General features: G+C 45.9%; 1 protein-coding gene across 1 annotated transcript in view; it reads left to right on the top strand.

Moving 5' to 3' along the window:
- Positions 1 to 1452: 1452 nt before the first annotated feature.
- Positions 1453 to 22853, top strand: part of insyn1 (inhibitory synaptic factor 1) — a gene marked incomplete at both ends in the record, with an annotated part of 44575 nt that continues 23174 nt past the window's right edge. The window contains one exon of the mRNA XM_079997452.1: positions 1453 to 1596. Coding sequence (XP_079853578.1) covers positions 1453 to 1596 — 144 coding nt within the window. The remainder of the gene's footprint in view (positions 1597 to 22853) is intronic.

Genomic DNA, 22853 nt, shown 5'->3' with positions numbered 1-22853 from the left:
CTCCTTCCTCCCTTCCTCCCTTCCCTCTCTCTTCCGCGTGCTTGTTTTCCGGTGCTCCCCCGGGAGGCTTTTATGGGATTTATCTCGGTCTTGCTGGACGGCGCGCGGCTTCCCGCCTCTCCCGAAAAGTCCGCGGAGGGAACATATAGTCGCACGGCGATAAGTGAGTGAAATAATTAACCAATCACAGCACACGGAGGCAGACTGGGTTCCCTTAGCAACAACTGAAGGAGAGGAGAGGATCCTTTTTTTTTTTTTTTTTTCTCTTTCTGCTCTCCTGGTTTTTCGGTTTTCGGGCACACCCCTGCGGACTGGTGTGAGTCAGTTGTCGGAGGGGAGAGGACTTTGAAAGGACGAGCTGTCAGAGGGAGGAGGAGGAGGAGGAGGAGGAGGAGGAGGAGGTGTGGACCATCGCATTCCGCTTCGTCGTCACCATGGTCGTTCTGCTGATTCCTGACGAATTGCCCTCGCCAGTCGCACTCTTGCTACCTGGAAGCCGGCTGATTTTGACCCCCGCCGCCCCCTGGAATAAGCCCCGCCGTGGGAGAGCCACGCCAGACCAAGACCCGCGTCCCACCTTCACCTCCGTCCCTCTCTCCCACTGACTTAGAAGATGAAGGACACACTTCAGTCATCTGCAAAGAAAATGGACGCGCCAAGAGCTTGGTTTTGATCGTCGTCGGGGCTCGTCCCTGCAGCTGATCCTTCTCGATTTTGCCCTTTCTCACCTTTCTGGGAAGAGGAGTTATTGTTCTTCCTTCTTTTGAGACCTGCTCCCTTTCGCTCTCCCATAGGAAGACTGTATCCTCCGCATCAGATGGCAAAGCTGCAGACTCACCGACACTCCAGTGAGTGCCATGATTTGGAAATGTGAGCAACTGCTGGGAGTTATATTTTTATATCTCTTCCTGGATATTTTTAAGTCGACATGACCCCCAGTTTGAGAATCTTTGCCACTTTTACTTTTTTAAGGTAGCCTGACAACAAAAACTCAAATGTACACACAGGCTGACACATAACATGAGTAGGCTCAACGTGATTATGTAACCGCTTCATACCGGCTTTTGGCTCGTGTTATATTTCAAATCATCTTCTTAGCGGATTTAATATTTTTCGACTCTCGCTCCACATGCTCGCTTTCTCGCCTTCTCCTTCGACGCCGCCGAGTGGAGGCCACGAATACCCCGGTGTGATCCCAGCGTGGCGAGCGTCCAGGTCCAGGTCCAGGTCCAGGTCCAGGTCCAGGTCCAGGTCCAGGCCAGGCGAGGTCTTTCGGCTGCCCCGGTGCTTCTTTTAAGATGTGGAGGTCTCCCTGCGCGGCCGGGGCCCCTGTTCGGATCAGCAGCACTGAGGCTCCCTGTGGCCAAAGACATGGACCAGGACTCGGCTCCCCCTCGCCCTCGCCCTCAGCCCGCCGGCCGCCGGCCCCACGTCCCCACGCTGTGAAGAAGGATGTCCCTCAGCAGAGCTCCGGCCCGGGACACCTATGAGACCCCCAGCCCGAGAGAACGCATCCGCAGCCACATGAAGATGGTGATCGACCAGCTGGAAGGCATCCTCAGGGAGCTCAAGGATGTGGCCAAGGAACTCCGGGAGGTGAGAGAAACCGCAAAAACCCAAGCTCGATCGAGACGACAGCGAGATGGTGCTCATGGTTGGTTTGCTGGGGGAAGTGGGAGGAAGAGGAGGAGGAGGATATGGAGGAAGGGTTTTTTTGATTAAGGTTGAGTGGAGCCATTTTTGAGCCATTTCCAATGGCGTGATATTGTTTAGGAGTCCTTGATAAGATGTCATCCTTGAGTGTTATCGCCAAGGGTACGAGCGGCTCCTCTTCTATTTAGTGTCTTTTTAGGACATTGATGAAGAAGCTTTGAATTTAACGGCCAATTATAATGGAGAGAGCGAGCCCCCCGTCTGAAAGAAGAAACTAAGACGTACGTAGGCTTACGAGAGCCACGGGACTTGGCTCTGCACTAGTTATGTAACCATCTGGTTCAGCTGCATTTCTACTGTATTTCTGTGCGATTGAAGCATCAGCGAGACGTTGGGAAAATCATTTTGGAGAGTTTGCGTACGTACACGCTCCAGGGGAGGATCAGAAAAGAAATATTCTATGTGTGTGTGTGTGTGTGTGTGTGTGTGTTTGTGTGTGTGTGTGTGTGTGTGTGTGTGTATGTGTGTGTTAGTGTGTGAGAGCTCTGCTGTGTGTCTGTTGTGTTCAATGCTTTGTACCAAAAAAAATGAGCGTACAAGTAAAACTGAGTGGGCTGAACAAAATATTTGTCCTAAAATATCTTCATGAAACGTGTGACACAATAAGGGTTACATTTGTGGCACTGCTTTGTGTTGTGGTTGTCTGTGTGTGTGTGTGTGTGTGTGTGTGTGTGTGTGTGTGTGTGTGTGTGTGTGTGTGTGTGTGTGTGTGTGTGTGTGTGTGTGTGTGTGTGTGTGTGTGAGTGTGTGTGTATGTATGTGCCTATCTCTGTTAATTTTGCATCCACCCATTGCAGTGTTCTCATTACTCTCGGCTCCTCTCGCCCAAAAAAAAAATGAAATCCCTTCTGAGAAACAAGAGTGAGACTGAAAGAGGAGAGGCGGATTAACACACCCTGCACAGATAAAAAAAACAAAAAACCCTCTATCGACTTTAGTGTATCGATGTGATGAGATGTGTGTGTGTGTTTGTGTGTTTGTGTGTGTGTGTGTGTGTGTGTGTGTGTGTGTGTGTGTGTGTGTGTGTGTGTGTGTGTGTGTGTGCAGACTGTGCACGTGCTGCTATAATTTAGTGTGTGAGTTTATGCACGTGTCCGTGAGTAGTGCAGGAATTGGATATGGAATCCATCCTGTGACCTGAAGAAGAGCTGAGGAAGTGGAAGTGGGCGGGGGGGGGGGGGGTTTGGGGGTTTCGAACCCACCCCGGAGCTGCTGGAGCTGCCATAACTCACTCACAGCGCCACCCCCCACCCCACAGACACACGCCCAGTCCCCCCCTCCCACTTCACCTTTCCCTTCTTTATGTACTTGCACGGGTAGAGGTCCTTCCACTGCGCTCCGTGGAGCCCGGCGAAGCTGACCCGCTCGCTGTAGTGATTGATGGTTACAGGACGCCTTGCGAGTGAAATAATGCTCACTGGAGCTATTTATAAACCCAAAACACTGCCAGCACCTCGGCCGGCTCCAGCGCACATATTACAAGCCTTATCCTTATCCTCAGCCATTAGGGAGGGCCTTTGAAAAGCGCTCCAAGCCTGTATTCCTCACCAGGAAGCACGGTGCGGTACAATTGGCCGGGAACGGAACTATATGAGCTGCTGAGGCAGAAAAAAACAGAGTTTCCCCTTCAACCTTTTTACTGCCGCGGCACAGTTTCTCCGGTGAAATGATCCCGCTGCACTATGACACTATCCTGTTAAGCACAAAAAAAACGCAACAAACCCCCAATGAGCTGTGCTTATTATTATGATCCACTAGTAGTGGTGCAAGGCTCGCAAACGACTTCGAAATGACATGTGAGTCAGGAGTCACCGAGTGAGTCTTCGTCTCACAAACTGGAAATAATCACTGAGGACTAAATGGAAGTCCAAGGCAAAAAAACTGTCTTGCCATTTGTCATAATTGATATGGAATGTGACTGATTTACACTTTGCATTCCCCCTAAAATATAAATCATGTAAGACAAACGGCCAAACTGAGTCTTCTTCTCGTTCATCGTTCACAAAGTCCTCCCACGCTCAATTGAACGACTCTTTTTACTGAGTGACTTGTCACGAGCCGAACCACAAGAAAAGCGTCCAACTTTTCATCACCTCTAATAGTCATCACTTTCAGTGTGAAACGAGATCTTGTTCTGATGACCGCAGAGCTGCTATTCTGCCGGAACTGATGAATTAGATGCAGTTTGGATCTTGCAACACAAGAGCTAGTTTCCATTATTGATGTAGTTTAAGCGGTTGAAAGACACTGCCTTAGACCTATAGTTGGTGTCGATTTCCCGTATGGACTCGATCCGCTGTGGTCGTTGACTGCTTCAAAGTGAGATGCACTGGTGCTCCTTGCTTCTCCTGTCGGAACATCTGACGCACCAAAGCCTAATGTTCCATAAAACATTCTCGCATTTTCGGCCGTGTAATAGATAACAACGGTCACAGTTAATAAGTGATGGATCTTCGCATGTATTAAGATAAATAACTCGGTGGAAGAGCTGGAAGACCACGGTGGGGTTGGATCGGACTGAAGTGAGGGGTTAGTGTGGCTCGGCTCGGGAGTGGGGCTGGTGTTTCCAGGGAGAGTCTGGTAATCCGTTGGCAGAGATAGTGGGGATTATCACCCAGAAGGTCTCCAGGGAACTGGCCTTTCCAGAGGTGTGTTGTGAGGGTTAAAGCCTAATCTGGCACCCTTGGAGCAGCTCGTACTGCTAAAAAGACCGTGACTGGGAAACATTTAGTACTGGGAGATACAGGGGTCTGGGCTAACTCATATATTCACAGGGTGTTCATAATAGAGGTATTATTTTTATTGGATGTGATTTATATGCAAGAAGAATCACCATAAAATCTCACCTTGGTGGTAATGGACATTATGCTTAACTAAAAACCTAAGTTACTGTTGAAACATGTCATTATTTATTATTGCAGCCATTTGATTTGGATCCAAAAGAGCATCTAGATTCTCTCATTATCGGTGAAACCTGATACACAAAGAAAATGCAAATAAGTAGGGCAGTGTTGTCATGGAAATGACATAGTCCCATGTGTGGACGGCACATTCAAACCCAAATGCAAACAATTTGGAATGCAAAAAAAAAAACTAATCCAGATCATGGAGCCAAATGATGCCATCGCCATGGTTATAATCTGCTTACTGAGCCTCTGTATCTTCAACATTTACATGACAGATCTCCCACAACATTGTTCACCATTTTGAGTGGACAGAATTTGGCTGTTATTCATAAAAGCTTATTTTACTTATGAATACATCAAGATATATGTATTTTAATGCTTCCTCAGAGACCTGAGCGCCCTTATTAATTTACATTTATACTTAAAAAATGTTTTTGTCTGAATCCGTCCTATTTTCATAGTAGAGAGAGCACGATTTTAGAACATCCTGGATTTTTGTACAATTTACTGTATTTTTGAACCAATATTCGATGATTAGAAAACATACACCTGAAATCGTCCAATAAGGCCCTTTCGACCCCCACTGAGATCTCTGGTGTCCTCCCCGGGGGGGATGTAGCACCACAGGTTGGGAACCCCTGGAATATACTGTATAATAAACAGTACTTTGCAGCTGTTTCATCCCCCTGTGCTGCCATGTTGTTTATGTATCGTCGGGTTTTTGTTTTTTTTTGCTTACGTACACATTGTAAAAGCTTGTAGTAAAGCACGTTATGTTGATGGTAAATGCTGGTGTGCCGTTGCAAATGCAGCTAAAAAAAATAGCTGGAGGAAAGTAGAAAGATAACAAAAACAATAAATTAGATTTGTAGAAATATGTCGCAGTTTATGGGCCTCTTCAAAAAGCCCATTACCATGCACCGCACATGCTATAGTTTCCTGGATGCCGTTACATGTTTATGACAGATGGAGCGAGAGAGGGAGATCTAAAGGAATAACTTTGATGGGTAATAAACTGATAAACCACTCTATTTGTAATAATAGCGCTGGCGGCGGCAGCAGCTGGAGAGGAAGCCATTAATTTCGGTCTCAACCTTGGTCCAAAACACCTCGGCGACAAGATGGAGGGAGAAGTGGCCTTAAAAAAAAAGATTGCAAAACATCCTGCACCGCGACTGAAGATTCAGGTGGAGACTTGTTCAGGGAAACGTTTTCACTAAATAATGAGCAAAATTAACAGAACAACCTTCTCACGGCTCAGCAAACCCATGCTGGTTATTTGGGAGCTATGTGAGTAATACACGGTGAAAGCGCTGAAAGAAGCAAGAAGGATGATAAAATAAAAGTTGGAGTGGGAGTGGAGGACAGTGGAGGATGAGATGAGATAAGATACAACTTTATTATTCATAGTGGGAGATGCAGGTGTCAAGAAAAAACTGCAGGTCCGGAAAGGGGTGAGAAGTAAGATGGAGATAAAGAAAAATAATATACATATATATGTGTATATATATGTATGTGTGTGTATATATATTTATTTATTTATATATAGTATATACTATATATATATATATATATATATATATATATGTGTGTGTATACATATGTATATATGTATACTGGTCTGATCTGTCCCTATATATATATATATAAATAAAAATAAAACTCTCCGGTGGTTTTGTACATAATTTTAAGAACTCATTTAATTCAACAAACAAACCTCAGTAAACTAGGCTAAACTAACTTCAAACCAGCTGAGCAAAGAAGCAGCCGAGGAAAGAAACCTGAAATAATTTAGATAAAATAGTCGAAAAAGGTGAGGAGGGAGTGGGAAGCTGCATCCTCCGCCGTTGCATATTTTTGGAACCACCACCACCCACGATTTTCATGAAGGACTGTGGCAATGTTCTCGACCCACTTCCTCAAATTTAATTGAAAATGCGTGTAACGTTTGTGGAAGTCTGAGGTTTTTCCGCCAAGCGGCGTTAGCACCTTTTACCTCTCCTCAGCCTCCCCCACCCTACCCCCGGTCTCCCCCATCCTCCCCTCATCTTCCTCCATCCTCCCCCGGGCTCCGTCAGTCCGTCGCTGGAACAAATGGTCCACTTTGTGCTCTACAAGCTTAGAGCTCAGCGGCTGAGCTTAAAAGTGGCGGCCATTCACAGGAGCCGTGGTAGGAAATGGGTCCATTTGGCGGATTTGGTTTTTCCATTCAGCGCCTCCATGATCCCATTGGCCCGGTCATCAAAATCAAGGCATTCCTAGTCGAATGGACGGACGGATGTCTGCCCGCGTGTCTCTTTCATGTCTCTTTCAAGGCCGGACCGTCGGGAGAGGCGTCCAAACCGCTGCCTGAGATCAATCCCAACCTGTCGGTCATGGAGCTATTTAGCAGAGTGTCTGTCTTCTGAACTGGTCTGATCTGGAACCAGTTTGTGGTGTGACAGACCTCGGGTTTTGCCTTGAACATCCGCCCTACTGCAGCCAGCCAAGCCTGGCCCTCACCCAAATATGTTTTTCAACCTAAACACAGACATGTAGAGCAAAGACCCTTATGTCATTTCTGTAGGTGACGTCTCCTCTCTTTCCCTAAAAGCGTAAAAGTAAAATGATAACGCCTCCAGTCTGCATAGTGTTTCATCGTATGACATTGAAAATGGCAAAATAACCGCCCTCTCTGAGCCGACAACCAGAAGGAGCACAGAAGACATGAGAGTTGTGCAAAAGGGCAAACTCCACAACAAGACAAACTAAAATTGTGGAGTGTGTTTTTTCACAGTTTTGATTCATGGTTTTGCTGTTATCGCCTCCATCATGCAGTTATGAATTAATATTATGAATCCCTTGGTTGAGCTGATTTCGGCAGAGTTGGGCAGACCGTGGCGATGCTGTAGATGCCCGTTTGGGATCGCATTGAGTATGACCCATTTCTAGACAAAATCGAAGCAAAAGGGAAGGAAAGACGTCGTGAACGGTTTGTGGAAGGGATGTGGAGCGTTATTACTCAAAGAGAGGGACATTGCAACCCTTAAACAATCGGCACCGATGTGCTGCCGACGTGGCATCCCTTCGATGTGCTGTTGAGCACGTCAGAATGTGGGAACTGCTTTATTGGATACAAATATTGTGACCGTTCCATTTGTGACTGATGGATGATTCGGACGTTTGTTTGGACGTGACAAATCCAAGTATCTGGTTCGGTCAGGCCAGTTATCCAATTACACAGAAGGCAACCAAGACGTTGGTTATAAAACTTCATATCTGACCGTGCTTGGAGGTTTGGCTCGCGCTACATTGCGTTACCACATTTCCCAAGACCTGCCCTGTGTTTTTTATGCTGATAATGACGACTGGCTCCTCAGTGCATTTCGTTTTCCTATAGACCGCCGTTGTGATGGAGCACCATGGGCACCTTCCAAGCTCTATGGAAGAAAACACCCCAACCCCAACCCAAGTTCTTTTTCAGAGACCCTTCAAAGACCCTTCACCACTGGCACTGATATGTATCATATCATATATATATATGTATCATCGAGAGGAATACTCAGTGGTTACCATGGCTGAACCTGATATATATATATATATATATATATATATATATATATATATATATATATATATATATATATATCCTGCTCCCAATTTTCTCTCTGGAAAGTGCCATCATGTTCAGCCACGGTAACCACTGATTATTCCTCTCGATGATACATTTAGATTCACTGATGGTGTAACGGAAATCATGTCATGGTGTGTGCGTACAGTCTGCTCCCGCACATTAAGGTGATGTCGCTATTCTTTTGGGGGCGGTGGCGGTGGGGGTTCGTGTGCACTTCGACACGGCGGCCATTTGTCACACGATTAACTTTCAGCCGGCTGGTTTTATCCACAGCACACACACACACACACACAGATACAGCGCCCCCCTTTCCCCCAAAAAAAACAATCCTAAACACGCCCACGAGCCCAATTGCAACAATTGATCTAAGCTGTTCCACCCTGTCTGTCACCAGGAGGAGCCATTATCTCCATCCGCCCTTCATTTCTCTCTCTCTCTCTCTCTCTCTCTCTCTCGCTCTCTCGCTCACACACACATTCTATTATTTATTCTTCCCATTTTTCCGTATTACTTTCTATATCTCTGCGCTTTTGAATCACAATCTGAATGAGGTTGGTTTGCCAAGTTCATGTTATTATACACGCAATGTGTCGCGGTGAGGATTGGTGTGTTTCTGTACAGACAATTAGCATTAAAATACCCAAACGGTATTTACCCAAAAAAATACAGAGCAGAAAAAGTTGCATTTACAGAAACATACAGAATATACAACTCATTTTATGTACAATAAAGAAATGTCTTTATCTCCATCTCTCCATCTCTTCTTCCGCTATCTATTTAACCACATCATCGCCCCTTAGGGGCAGGGAGAAGGTTCGAGGCTTTAAATACCAATAATTACATTTTTGCCAATTTTTTTTTAATGGAATTGAATTCATTATTATTATTATTTTCATTTTTTTGTGACTGTTAAGTGGTAATGGACTTGGCCGAACAAACTGATTGAAATCCTTCAAATACCCAGTATACGGATCTACACTCTTTAAATTGATTAAAAACAAAATGGGTGGACACAAATTTTGGGGTGCTGGCCCTCCCGGTCCTGGCTCTGGTCCTGGTCCTGGTCCTTGAGATGCTGTAGTTCCACAGCGCAGCTCGCTGGAAGAGGCTCCGGGGAACGCTTCTCCTGCCGCACCTTTTATTTCCTCCACAGCTCTTCAAGGTTAGACCACGGCACTAAAACACCCTTTAACCATTTGTTTAAAGGCGCCGCTCGCTTGCTCTCTCTCTCTCTCTCTCTCTCTCTCTCTCTCTCTCTCTCTACGTCACTCCATCATTTTTATCCCCTTTTTCTCTGCACTCCTCTTCTCGCTATTGGTAAATTTGGCAATCAGCGGTTTATTACACGGTTGGGATTATGTAAATTAGTCTGAGTAAAAGTGCCAACTAAGAGCCTAAAATACAACCTACCCCCTTCCATTAGGGTTTTAGAGTGGTGATTCAATGGGAGGCGTGGGGTTTGCTAAACTGGCCGCCAGTGACTGGCCAACAGAACCTCGGAGCGTCTATCTTGTGGATTATGCGGTGAAAACTGAGAACGGGGCGGGGTTTATTTTTTCAGCTCCATTAGAAACCAAGAGGTGGTGGTGATAGTGGTGATGGTGGAGGTGGTGGTGGTAGGTTCTCGAGTAGGGAGCAGTCATGAAAGTTCGGGTGATTTTCGAGATTCGGTGGTGGAGGTGACGGTGGTGGTAGTGGCGGAAGAGGGGGTGGAGGCGGTGCGCGGAAGCGGTTGGTCGAGGAGGTGGCGGAGGCCAAATGTGAATTAAGAATTAAGAAACTATACTCCACTAAGATTAGATATGATAAGATAACCCAACTAACTAACAAACTAACGAACTAACTAACTAACTAACTAACTACGTAACTGTGGCCGTTTCGTCTACCACGTGCCATCCAAGTGGGGTGTTCAGGGACGTCCGGCACAGAGACACACAAGACGGAGGGTTGTAAACACCAGTTTATTGTAGAGAGTGGGCCAGCTGGAATAAGCCCAGGAGCAGATGGAGATGTGTCCTGACAGGGCTCCTCTCCTGAGCGAGTGCTGGGAGGTTTTACCTGTTGCTCGTTCGACCAACCAACGAGCGACAGGTATGCGGCCACGCTGATCCTCATTACTCAGATCCTGGTCAGGTGTGGCTGCTCGAGCCACACCCTCCCCACACCACACAAACTAAGTTGACTTAATACCGCTTCTGATTTGCTCTGATCCCGGCTTTTGGTCTGCTATCTGCTATCTGACCAAATGTTTTAAACCCCCAAACTGGGACCCTTAAGTGTACCCCCCCCCAGCAATTCAGCAGTTTGTGGTACTGTAGTAGTTTTTTTCTGTAGGCTCCACCCAGACAGTCAGCCTTCGCTGCCCACGCACATCAATGAGCCTGGGCCTCCCGTGACCCTGTCGCTGGTTCACCGGTTGTCCTTCCTTGGACCACTTTTGGTAGGTACTAACCACTGCATACCAGGAACACCCCACAAGACCTGTCGTTTTGGAGGTGCTCTGACCCAGTCGTCTAGCCACCACAATTTGGTCCTCGTCAAAGTCTCTCAGATCCCATTTTTCCTGCTTCCATCACATCAACTTCAAGAACTGAGTGTTCACTTGCTGCCTAATATATCCCACCCCTTGACAGGTGCCATTGGAACGAAATGATCAATGTTATTCACTTCACCTGTCAGTGGTTGCTGAAAAAAAAGTATAGAATTGTTATTATTTTAATTGGGGATGAAAACGGAGACAATTTTTTAGTGAATGTTGAAAACTGGGACATTTTACTATTTTACAGATATCGTCAGGACTCGGGACACACGGCTTGAAACCGGACAGTCCGGACAAACCGGGATGTCTGTCACCGTATGCTAGGTAGCCATTAGCTCTTATTAGTAATCACTTGCAGCTGCAGCTAATTCTGCTGCAGACACACCTGGGAGCCACGCCCAAAACCACCATGTCGTGGCTTTTCTACCACTAATTCCACATTTTACAAAGGGTTGACACACATGTCGGTGCGTACAGGTGTTTGATGAACGAGCGTCTTTAAGACGAGCTATGGAGATGGAACACCCCTCGCCCGGCGAAGGAAACAACTAAAAGCCTCCTCAGAATTGGACTCTGAGAACAGCTGGATCAGCTGGGATTTCCCTATAATCCGCCTCATTAATGCCAAGCAGATAGGGATCCATTTAACATTTAAATGTCAGTAATTGCCTCATTTTTCTTTTTCTTTTTTTTTGTTGTTGATGTTTTGTTGTGGAGCCTGTCTGGTCGGGGTACCTACGCAGGCTCTGAGACGTTGTCATGGTGACTCTACGTCTACGTCTCGGACACCAGAGCTGGACCTGTCACGCCTAGATAGAGCCGCATCAATCATCTATTACTTGTTGTCGACTCTATTTGCTCGTTAAGTACGTGGCCATTTTATCTTTTAATCGGCATAGTTCTCCTGACTGGTGGTGATTTCTCGAGATAAGGCAAAATGGAAGCACTTTGAAGCAGCGAGTGCTCAGACTGACAGGGAGGGATGGAACGATCCGTTCGTAGTGAAGACATGTTTAAAATGACTCTGCAGTCGGAAGTCACTCCGGCAAAAGAGTCGTTCGTTCAAAAGTCGCTCCCTGTGGCCAGAAACCAGAGAGTAAGGATTCAATTCATGTGGGGGAAAAAAGCTCTGGGCGTTTGCCATACAGTCATTCATATTGAATGTGACGGATTTACACTTTCCACCAAAATAAATAGCCTTGTCAGAGAATGACGTGAATCTCGTGAGAATTCCAATCACAACTCGGAGCCGAGCCCACTCTTCTGACCCCCGCTACACCGACGGAATCCAACGAACAAAGAGTCGGACAAACCAACCGAATCTTTTTTTGGTCGCCGCAAAGAGCCAAACGTTTCATCACTTCTCTCTGGCTTTGCGAGGGTGTGGAGCGCGGCGATGCTCCATCAAAACACACGACGGGGTAGAGAGGACGGGGCCGTTCGGAGCGGACGGAGCCCAAATCATGTCGACAAACTGGATGAGTGAGGAATATTCTTTTTGTCACCCTTGCATTTTTGGTCATCACCTTCGTCAGCTTTTCCACCCACTCTCAGTGGAGGGGGGAAGAACAAGGGTTGTTGCTGAAGTGGAGGCTCGAATTAATGATTGTGCTTCTTATTGGTCTAGTGTTCAGCTTTATTTTGGGCTGGATTCCAGGCTGCTGCCGGTACCTTCCCTTGACTCCAGTGAGACTAATCGCGAGTGTCATGTTAGATCCTGCAAGCTGTCTACATTTCTACAAACAAAACGACGAAAGCAAAAATTCCATTTTTTTAAATTTAGTTACACTGTCGTGGTGTGGTGTTCTGGGGTTTTGAATGTACCCGTGCTTACTCATGTTATTTAAGAGATTATTTTTATGTGATAATATTTTATTGATAACATGTAAATAAATGAACAGATAAATTAATAAAATAAAATGTGCAGATTTGAACCTATTGGAATTGCTGGGGTTACCTGGGAATAATGGGGATTTATTGATTTGTTTGAGTGAAAAATAAATATGAATGAATAAATAAATAAACAAATGAACAAATAAATGATGAAGAAATACGAAAGTACACAAATTAATAATAAAAAAAAGAAATACATACTTAAATATGTAAATAAGTAAATAAAGAATTAAAAAAATACCGAAATAAATACAGAAATACAGAAATCAAATATAATATAATAATGCTCTTCATCTGTCAATCAAGGACTCCATTTATGACCTCTTGCTGGAACGCTTTACGCAAAACACACAAATCTCACGTGCACACCCATTCCAAAGACGTGCACAGTGTAATACCGGTCATCTTCCGTTGCCGTCCCCGTTTGCGTGCTGCGAGCGGAGAGGCAAGGGAGGGATGCACGGACTCTGACAAGTGAAGCAGCTCCGGTGTCCTCGATTCAACTGTGACTCACAGTTTAATGGCTTCCAGCGTGAGAGCGCAGGTTATTCACTGGAAATGAGATTGGTGATAGAGATACTGAGGACGGCGGTCGGGACCCAACATATTGAAATAGTGATTCTTCCCTTAAACGAGTGAGGGGGAAGAGTTACCGAGTCAAGTTGCCGAGTGAGGGTCGAATAAGCCGGGTAAGGTTATTATTTTAGTTAGTTTCAACCCGAATATCGATACCGTATGAAACATATGAAATCACCATCCACCTTGAGCCTGTGGTTTTTTTTTTTGGCGTTGCCATGGACTAAATGAAAGGAGGCGGTGAGAGGGAGAGGGCGGGGGGGTAAAGGGCATAAATAGACATAGATGACTCAATGACCTCCAACTTGTCCTATCAAGGTCACAGCCAGAGCTACAACCCTCGGAATCTTCTGTTCGTGTTCGCCGTGTGCGTGAGACCGCCGTGATGGAGGGATGGAGGAACGGAGGGATGGAGGGACGGAGCAGTTTGTCCACCGTCAGGGCTTTGGGAGTCAGGCGGAGGGTAATACCCCGGTGTTGGAGGGTGCGAAGGCTTTGGTCAGCACAAAAAAACAACAAATAGGACACTGGGACGGGAGAGGCTACACCAGCCCATAAGAACCCTAGATTAGGGAAATAATTAAACTACAGTTAGGCCTGAGATGAGCGAGGTAAGCGAGAGGGAAAGAAACGATGGATGAGGGTTATAAGCAGAGAGAGAGAGAGAGAGAGAGAGAGAGAGAGAGAGAGAGAGAGAGAGATTATCTCCTTGCCGGCAGACAGCACTCCTTCCCTTTCAAGTCCTTTTGGAGAAGGGGTCGGTCGGTGAAAGCCAGTTCCTCAAAGGGTCAGCGATCCATCACATAATTTCCTTGGCTGTAAGTAATAAACCGAGTAAGTCACTAGACGTAGCAAAATAATTAAAAAAAATACAAAAAAAACTGCTTTTTAACACCTGTCATCACTGGATCTGCACTGTGGGTTGGTGGACTGGGTGGACTGGAAAGCGTCAAGTGAAAAGGTCCTTCCCTTTCCCTGTTCGCAGAAGGGGGTCGGGGGAAAATGTCTTCCTCAAAGAGCCAGCGATCCATCCCATAATTTGTACGACTGTAAGTCACTGCGAGTCACTAAATGCATGAAAATACAACCCCCCAAAACAGCTTTTAAACACCTGCCATCCCTGGATCTACACTGTGGGGTTAGTGGACTGGGAAGACTGGTGGCCTAAGTGTACGTGTAAAGGTATAGAAGGTGCAATATATGACATAGATAGATAGACAGACAGACAGTTTGACAGAGAGATAGATAGATAGATAGATAGATAGATAGATAGATAGAGAGAGAGATAGATAGATAGATAGACAGACAGACAGTTTGACAGAGAGATAGATAGATAGATAGATAGATAGATAGATAGATAGATAGATAGATAGATAGATAGATAGATAGATAGATAGATAGATAGATAGATAGATAGATAGATAGATAGATAGATAGATAGATAGATAGATAGATAGAGAGATAGATGTACACACAAAATATGACAATATATGCTAAACCTAATGATGAAGTACAAAATATAACCTAAAAACAACAAAATAAAACAGTAAAAAAAAAAAAAGAGAAAATTTTCATAACAATTATATAACACAAATTGAATAAACTAGAATGAACCAGTGAACCAGGAAGACTAATCTAATGAGGAGGAAATTAATTGGTAATGTACAACAAACCCTAATGACAAAACATTAAATATAAGCCCTAAAAATAGGGACCAAAAGCAGTAGACATATAAACCTCAACAGTAAAAACAAGGTAGTGTATATAACATAAAGTCAATGTTATACAACTTTTAAGGGAATTTCCCACTTTTCCCACACGTCCTCTAATAACCTCATCCAGTGGTATCGTTCTGCAGCATCATTTGTCAAACCAAAATAGCTTTTATTCTACATTTAGTCCATGACGTCTGCTGTGACCCCGATAGAGGACGTGTTAATTGGGCAGCGAGCGTCTCGTGAGCTGGAGAGCAAAGCTTCATTTTTGGGGGGATTTTAGGCTTTAAACACGACACAAACAAACAAACAGAGTTAACACGAGCACACAGGGGGTTCATGGTGGTCGAATAACGGGATGGAGGGGATTCTGCTCCCCAAATCAATTCCCCAAGTCCTTCTTAAAACTATTAGAGTTTTCTCAACTTTTTGTCCCATCTCGTATTTTACTGTTAAGATTTTTAGGTCTATTCAAAAAAATAAAATAAATAGAATAAAAATGTTGAGGCTGTATTTATTGTTCATGATGAGGGTTTATTTTACATAACAAAATAATAACATTTTACATAACAAACATAATTTTTTTGTGTCGTTAGGTTCATCTTCCTGGATCACTGTCAGGTTTATTTCATTATTTATTATACATGACCACAGTTTGCTTTTTGGATCACTCATATATATATATATATATATATATATATATGTCACAATTTCGGATAAAAGTTTCAAAGGGAACCGTTGCTGATGTCAAAGTGTTTCTGATGCCGTAGAATGAAGACGCGTGACCGACGTGCGGGACGCTCCGGCGTGAAAGGGCGCCTTTTTTTTTTTTTTGGTTTTGCCGGCGCTCCGCTCCGTCACGGGGCTGGAAGACAGGGTGACCTTTGCGCACAAACAGAGCCGGGGGCGTGAATCTCACGTGTGAGTTTGTCTGCGCCGCTAATTGATGCCGGCGGCGGAGGAAAACAAGGGAAAAGGAAATCTGCATTTTTTTATTTGACACCTTGGTGTGAAGTTTCAAAGACGCTCTTCGACATGTGCACCTGTGGGATCGGCGCGCCGTCCGACAGAGTCTTCAGCCTGAGCGGCTGCAGGAGGGGGGGCCGCCATTAGTCCCGGAAGCCGCCGCATGGGCGGAGCCTCCGCGGCTCCAGGAAAGGTGTCGGGCGGTGTTGCCCCGACCCCCTTTTTTCTGCGATGATTTAATCCCGCGCCGCGCCACGGAAAATGTCACAGAAAACGTAGGGCCGAGTACTAATGCACTCAAGAAGGATTCTGTGGCAGCGAACAAATATTTGAAATGGCTCGGGGAGTGGAGGAAAGAGTGGGCGAGACCGAAAATAATTACTGAGGACAACAGTAAATGAATGTCCAGGGGTAAACAGGCTCTCGGTATTTGACATAATTCATATGGAATGCGACTGATTAACATTGTGTATTCCACCAAAATGAATACCTGTGACAGAATTCAATCATTTTTGTGATAATTCAATTTGCAACTCGGAGCCGAACCGACTCTTCCGACTCCCGTTGATCGCTCGGGAAGTCCTCCCTCGCTCAGCGTGCGCTACACCAACTGGACCAAAACAACAGTCGGAAAATTGAATTCAACTTGGTGTCGGTTATTGTAACATTAAAAGTCAGGGATCTGAGGCGACCAGTCCAGTACCCTAAGTGTTCCATCTGTGGACCAAGTAGATATTAATTGTGTTTGGCTTCATTATAAATGTGCTGACCTTTGACGTTTTGTGCCCATTAATGGGTTTTTTTTTACAGCGTGACAAATCCCATTCTGCATTCTGTATATGTCTCAGAATCCCTTAAATCGGCGGCTGAAATGCAGACAGAGCCATGAATCCACCTTTTCTTCTGACATACTGACTGTGTTATGAACCAGAAGTTTCATGCTTGGCCTCATCACTCCTGAGGACGTTATGCCGCTGGTCATCGCTCCACGCTCTATGGTCTGTCACTTAGTGGAATCTTTCCCCAAGAATGGTTTTTAGCAGCAATGCGACATACAAGACCAATTCTTTGGAGACTCAACGCCCATTTGGTCTAAAAACATATTGCATTACAGGTACTCCTCATTTAACCACCTACCTGTTTAACGACCGTTCAGACTGTGTACAAGACTGTGTACAATACCATGTCTCAGCATTACCCTTTATATACTATATACACTATATATATATGATATATACTATATACCCTATATACACTATAGACACTTATTATACTATATATATTGTATACACTATGTATACTATATACACTATATATAGTATATAGTGTATATACTATATACACTATATACCGTATGCTATATACACTATATACACTATATACTGTATACTATATATATTATATATATTGTGTACACTATATATACTATATACACTATATTCACTATATAAACATTATATACTATATACACTATATATACTATATATACTGTATACACTATATATACTATATACACTATATACACTATATATAGTATATATATACACTATATATACTATATATACTAGATATACTATATACACTATATACACTCTATAAACTATATATAGTATATATATACTATTTTCACTATATACACTATATATACTATATCTACTATATATACAATATTCACTACACTAGCGTTGACAATGGCCACGCCCCCTTACCGTGAAATAACACGGGTCCTCGCTTGTCGACCAATTGGCTTAAAGGCCTGGTCCTAGGAACAGAACTCGGTCGAGGAGTACCTGTACTGTAACTGATTTTGCATAAAGGACACATTCTAAATGGACGCCAATTCAGCGTAATGCCACCCCGTGACATGGGGGAAGGCATTACGTTGAATAGATATCCACCCCGTATTTATAATTCGTTCATGCATGTGCCATGAAACATTTAGAGCAGGTTCAGTCCTTGACGTGACGTTGGCGTGGGAAGACCATTGATGGTAGATCAGCACACGCGCCGTTGTCTCATAATTGGATAATTGGATATCTACAAATAATGTTCATCCATAAAAAAAAAATTCTAACGATTTAAATATGCATGGTTCGCTTGCACGGAGAACAACACTGAATTACAAGAACGTTCCATCTCCCAACGGGCGAAACAGGCCGACGACGCTCGTTAGCGGGGGGGTGAGCCGAAAACACGGAAATTATTTATCCACCGGTCCCCGAGATTGGGGATTATAATTTCTATCTGTGTTGAAGCGTGTGACGCGCCAACAAATGGCAAAGCTAATTCCTGTCTAATCATTAGTGAAAACGTTGAAAGAACAAGTGGGGGGGGGGGGGGGGGGGGATAAAATACCCAAACAAACAAAGAGTGGCAGGGAGCCTCAGGCGTCATATCGTAAAGGGGGCATTAAGCCATTAAGGGAGGATAATGAGCATTAAGAGAGGGAGAAGAAAGCGACGCTGGCTGGCACTCCGAGCCACAGCGTCACTCGGCCGCCCCCGCCCCCACCCCCACCCCCACCGCCCCTTCCCACCCTCCTCCGCGTGAGATCGGCGCAGGGACGCTCGCGACCTGTTTGGCGCTTCGGAGCGACTTCTGGTGGGCGACACGGCGAGCGGCGAGGCCGGGGGAAGGCGGTGAGGCGGGGGGGGGGGGGGGGGGAGATGTGGAAATCTGGCTCCGGCAGCAGTTCGAATTAGAAATAACACCTCATCTGACGGAAGGTGCCCTGGCACGCTGTCACGGAACAAGCCACCGCCGGCACCGGCACCGGCGCCTCTAAACCCCCAGCAACAAAAAAGAAAGAGAATTACGCTCCCGACAAGCCCGCTGTAAAAACCTGCTGACGCGCCCGCAGCTGTATATTCACACGTTCTCTCGCTTATTCAATTCCCTTCCTTCGGCTGCCAGCGCCGTGTTTGGTGATAATGATTTCCAATGAGAGGAAAAATAGGTTGTTATATTCCCTTAATTCACTGCACACATATGCCGCCGCTGGGACGGCGCCCGCCAGTGTTTGCCCCCTCCCCCAAAAAAACGATCAGGTTTGGCGGCGGCGGAGGGAGTCCACGTCGGCCGGGGATCGGTTCGGAAGCGGCTCGCGGTGGTGCAATCGATCCGGAATCAAGTTTTGGTACTTTCGGCGAACGTGGCGACTGCGGCTAGCGGTGAAAAGTTCACGAATGACTCGGTAAAAAGAAATTGGATCGATTGTCCAACTCCCGGTCGGTTCGATTCAGTTGATGTAACCAGAGTCGAGGAGAAGAGTCGTTCGGCTCTGAGCTGTGAATGGAAGTCTCACAAGAACCATTCATTCCGTCTATTCATTCCGTTTATTTTTGGTGGAAGGCAAAGTATAAATCAGTCACATTCCATATGAATTACTCCAAATACCTTCCCCTTTCGTTCACATTCATTTTCAGATTTTTTTGGTTTGGCGGAGCGACTCCCAGGTCATGGAAAAGATTTGTTCACGACGACTGAGTCTTTCACAAATCTCGCATCACGAGAAGGGACAACTGACTGATTTGGTGCCTCCTGGACCTTGTACAAAACAAGCCCAAAAAGCCCCAAAAATCTTTTCTCAGAACTGTAGTGTATGGCAGCAACCCACCCCCCCCCCCATAAAAAAAACATGCCCTGGCTGCATCTTTGGGATCACAGATCCATCCCACCACCAGGACGCAGGAGGCTGCGATGGGATTCATCGCTGGCGCCGCTGCTCTGGGACTGAGGCCAGAGGCAGGAGCTCAGACCCGATCCCCAGCGGGTGCCGGCGGTCCAGGCCCGGTCGCACCGTCCCCGTCCCGTCCGGTGCGTGAAAAGCCTGTAGCTTCCTGTTTTTTATTGGTTATATTTAGTCCGGCCTCCCACTTCTCCCGGAATACCCATCAGGCCAAGTGGAGTGCTGGAAGGCAACGGATGGAGGGACCCCAGATTTAAATATATAAACATAACTCAACTCCTGTATTTGTTAGATACTTCTAATTTATGATGCGTCTCTGCGTGAGATAAGTTAGAAGAATATAGAATGAACTCTGTGAGGTCCGGACCTACGGGTCTGCGTGATGTGCTTTGATGCTTCACTGCAAACAAGGCCCGTTTTTCTTCCCTTACTTCCCTCGTCGTGCAACGTACAGGGGGAAATTCCACGACGGGACGCGTCACGGCGACGGTTCCCAGCCTATTTCCGACTCGCGGCCCATTTAGAAAACCTCCAAAATGTTCGCGGCCCTGCATCCGGAGACGGACGCGCTCTCAGTGCGACATTTACTTCAACAATTCAATGAATAGGACAGTGAACGAGCACGGACCAGAATCAACGTGTTTTTCCATAAGTTCCTGTCTATTGTTTTAACGCATTACAAGACATTATTTTAGATAGATAGATAGATAGATAGATAGATAGATAGAGTTGTGGACGGACAGAAAAAATACACACATAATAAAAAGGAAATTAGGTTTGACTCGTTTTTGAGATTCGGTTCCTGACGAGCCACTCAGTAAAGCATAACTAGTCATTCAATTTCTCTTTAGTTCATCAAAAAAACAATAATGCATACGTTCCGTCATTTGGGATTTGGTTCATTTAGGCTTTTGCTTCAAAGCGACTTACAATAAGTACATTTTATCACGGCCAGCTGAACCTTCTCTCGGGATAAGCAGCAGTGGAAGCGTTTCTTTCTCAAAAGGAAAGTAACATGAAATCGGTCAACAGCTCATCAGTTTTTTAGATGCATGTGGTTATTAACGGCTTTACGTTTTGCCAGTGATTTGACGTCACGCTTGCAGTAAATAATCGTGCACCCCCAGGGGGGCGCGCGCGCAGGTTGAGGCCGGGATGGGGGAGAAACGGAGGCCGGAGCGCCGGACTGCGACGCGCGGGAGGTGTCGCATATAGACGCGCGCACGCTTCCCGCCTCCCCCTTCCGCTGCTGGAATGAGAGCAGATGCCAAATGAAGCCGCCGAGCAGCGCTGAAATAAGAACGAGGCGGCAACCCGGGACGCGCGCCGGGTGAGTATTTAGAGCGGCGGACATAATTTCCCGCGCGCCGTGTCATTCCGGGTCAGAGCCGCTCGTCTCCGTCCGAGTCGTCCGCGGGGACCGAACGGAGACACGACCGTAAACGCCGACAAGAAAAAAAGGAAAGGAAAAAAAAAATGGCCATAATGGAGACGTCGCGTGGAGTGCGGCGCCAGAGTGTGGAGTGTTGTGTCAGAAAGCCTCCTCCGCTGAATGGAGCCGGGAACGGGGGCCAGGAGTTTTCAAAGAACACGGTTTCTGGCTTCTGAGCCCTCCCTCGCCCTCTCTCTCTCTCTCTCTTTCTCTCTCTCTCTCTCTCTCTCTCGCTTTCGCTCTCTCTCTCGCCCTCTCTCTCACCCTCTCTTCCTCTCTTTCTCTCCCTCTCTCTCCCTGTCTTGCCCTCTCTTCCTCTCTCTCTCTCTCTCCCCCTCTCCCCCCCTCTCTCTTCCCCTCTCTCTCTCTCTCTCTCTCGCTTTCGCTCTCTCTCTCGCCCTCTCTCTCACCCTCTCTTCCTCTCTTTCTCTCTCTCTCTCTCTCTCTCGCTCTCTCCCCCTCTCTCTCTTCCCCTCTCTCTCTCTCTCTCTCTCTCTCTTCCCTCTCTCTCTCTTCCCCTCTCTCTCTCTCTCTCTCTTCCCTCTCTCTCTCTTCCCCTCCCTCTCTCTCTCTCTCTCTTCCTCTCTCTTCCCTCTCTCTCCTGCAGTCCTTGAATTCCCCCGACTCTTTTAAAGACACGCGTTCTCTCCTCTTGAAGTAGTCGAAAGTCACGGGCAGAGATTCGGAGATGCTGCAGATGTGTCAGCGGCCGTGGGGGGGGAGAGGGAGAGAGGGAGAGGGGGCGAGAGAGAGAGAGAGAGAGAAAGAGAGAGAGAGAGTGAGAACGGCGGGGATAGAGGGAGGCAGGGGGGAGAGGAGAGAGAGCGGGTTAGAAAAAGGGCGAGCGAGCGGGAGCTAAAGACAGAGAAGGGGAGAAGGAGGCAGTGTCAGGGTGTTTCATCATCCCTGGTGACAGCTGGGTACGGAGGGAGAGAGAGAGAGGGAGGTGGGGAGGGAGGGTGAGAGGGAGAGAGAGAGAGAGAGAGAGAAAGAGGGAGGAGGGGAGGGGAGGGAGGATTAGAGGGAGAGAGAGAGAGGGAGAGGTCAATATCATGTGCAGTACATGTGTGCAATCTGTAACCTCATCCAGTTGCCAGTAGATAGACAAACAGATAGATAGATAGATAGATAGATAGATAGATAGATAGATAGATAGATAGATAGATAGATAGATAGATAGATAGATAGATAGATAGATAGATAGATAGATAGATAGATAGATAGATAGATAGATAGATAGATGGAGAGAAAAAATACACATAATAAAAAGGAAATTAGGTTCGACTCATTAATGAGATTCGGTTCTTGACGAGCCGCTCCGTAAAGCGTAATGAGTCATTCAATTTTCGGACTCTTAGTTCATCAAAGAAACAATAATGCATGAAAATCAATCCTATATTTTGCACATCACGTTCACTGTATATACATATATTATTGTTTTCTCACTACTTGAATCACCTGGTAACAGCCCCCCGTGCCTCTCACACGCTTCACACTGAATCCTGGTGACGCTGCAGAACGCACCAACATCTGCATAATACAACAAAACTCATTTCCTCGCCGCCCGCCGGTTCTTTTTTTTATTTATTTTTTTCCCCGAGAAGATTAAAATGTTCACCGCTCTCTTCCCGAAAACACGGAGCGTAATCATCCAGGATTTACGCTTCCAGCTTGTATCAAATTAATTGTGCATGGAGCGAGGATCGGGGCTGGGAGAATATCTCACCCAAAATGGATTTCACCTTGTCATCACACAATCGTGCAAACTAAAAATATGCTCCCCGTTGCATTCAATCCGTTTCATATTCCGTG

Source organism: Zeus faber (genome assembly GCF_960531495.2).
Source record: "Zeus faber genome assembly, chromosome: 3".
Classification (NCBI taxonomy): domain Eukaryota; kingdom Metazoa; phylum Chordata; class Actinopteri; order Zeiformes; family Zeidae; genus Zeus; species Zeus faber.
The sequence above is the reverse complement of the archived record's forward strand: the minus strand, read 5'-3'. Positions and strand labels throughout refer to the sequence as shown.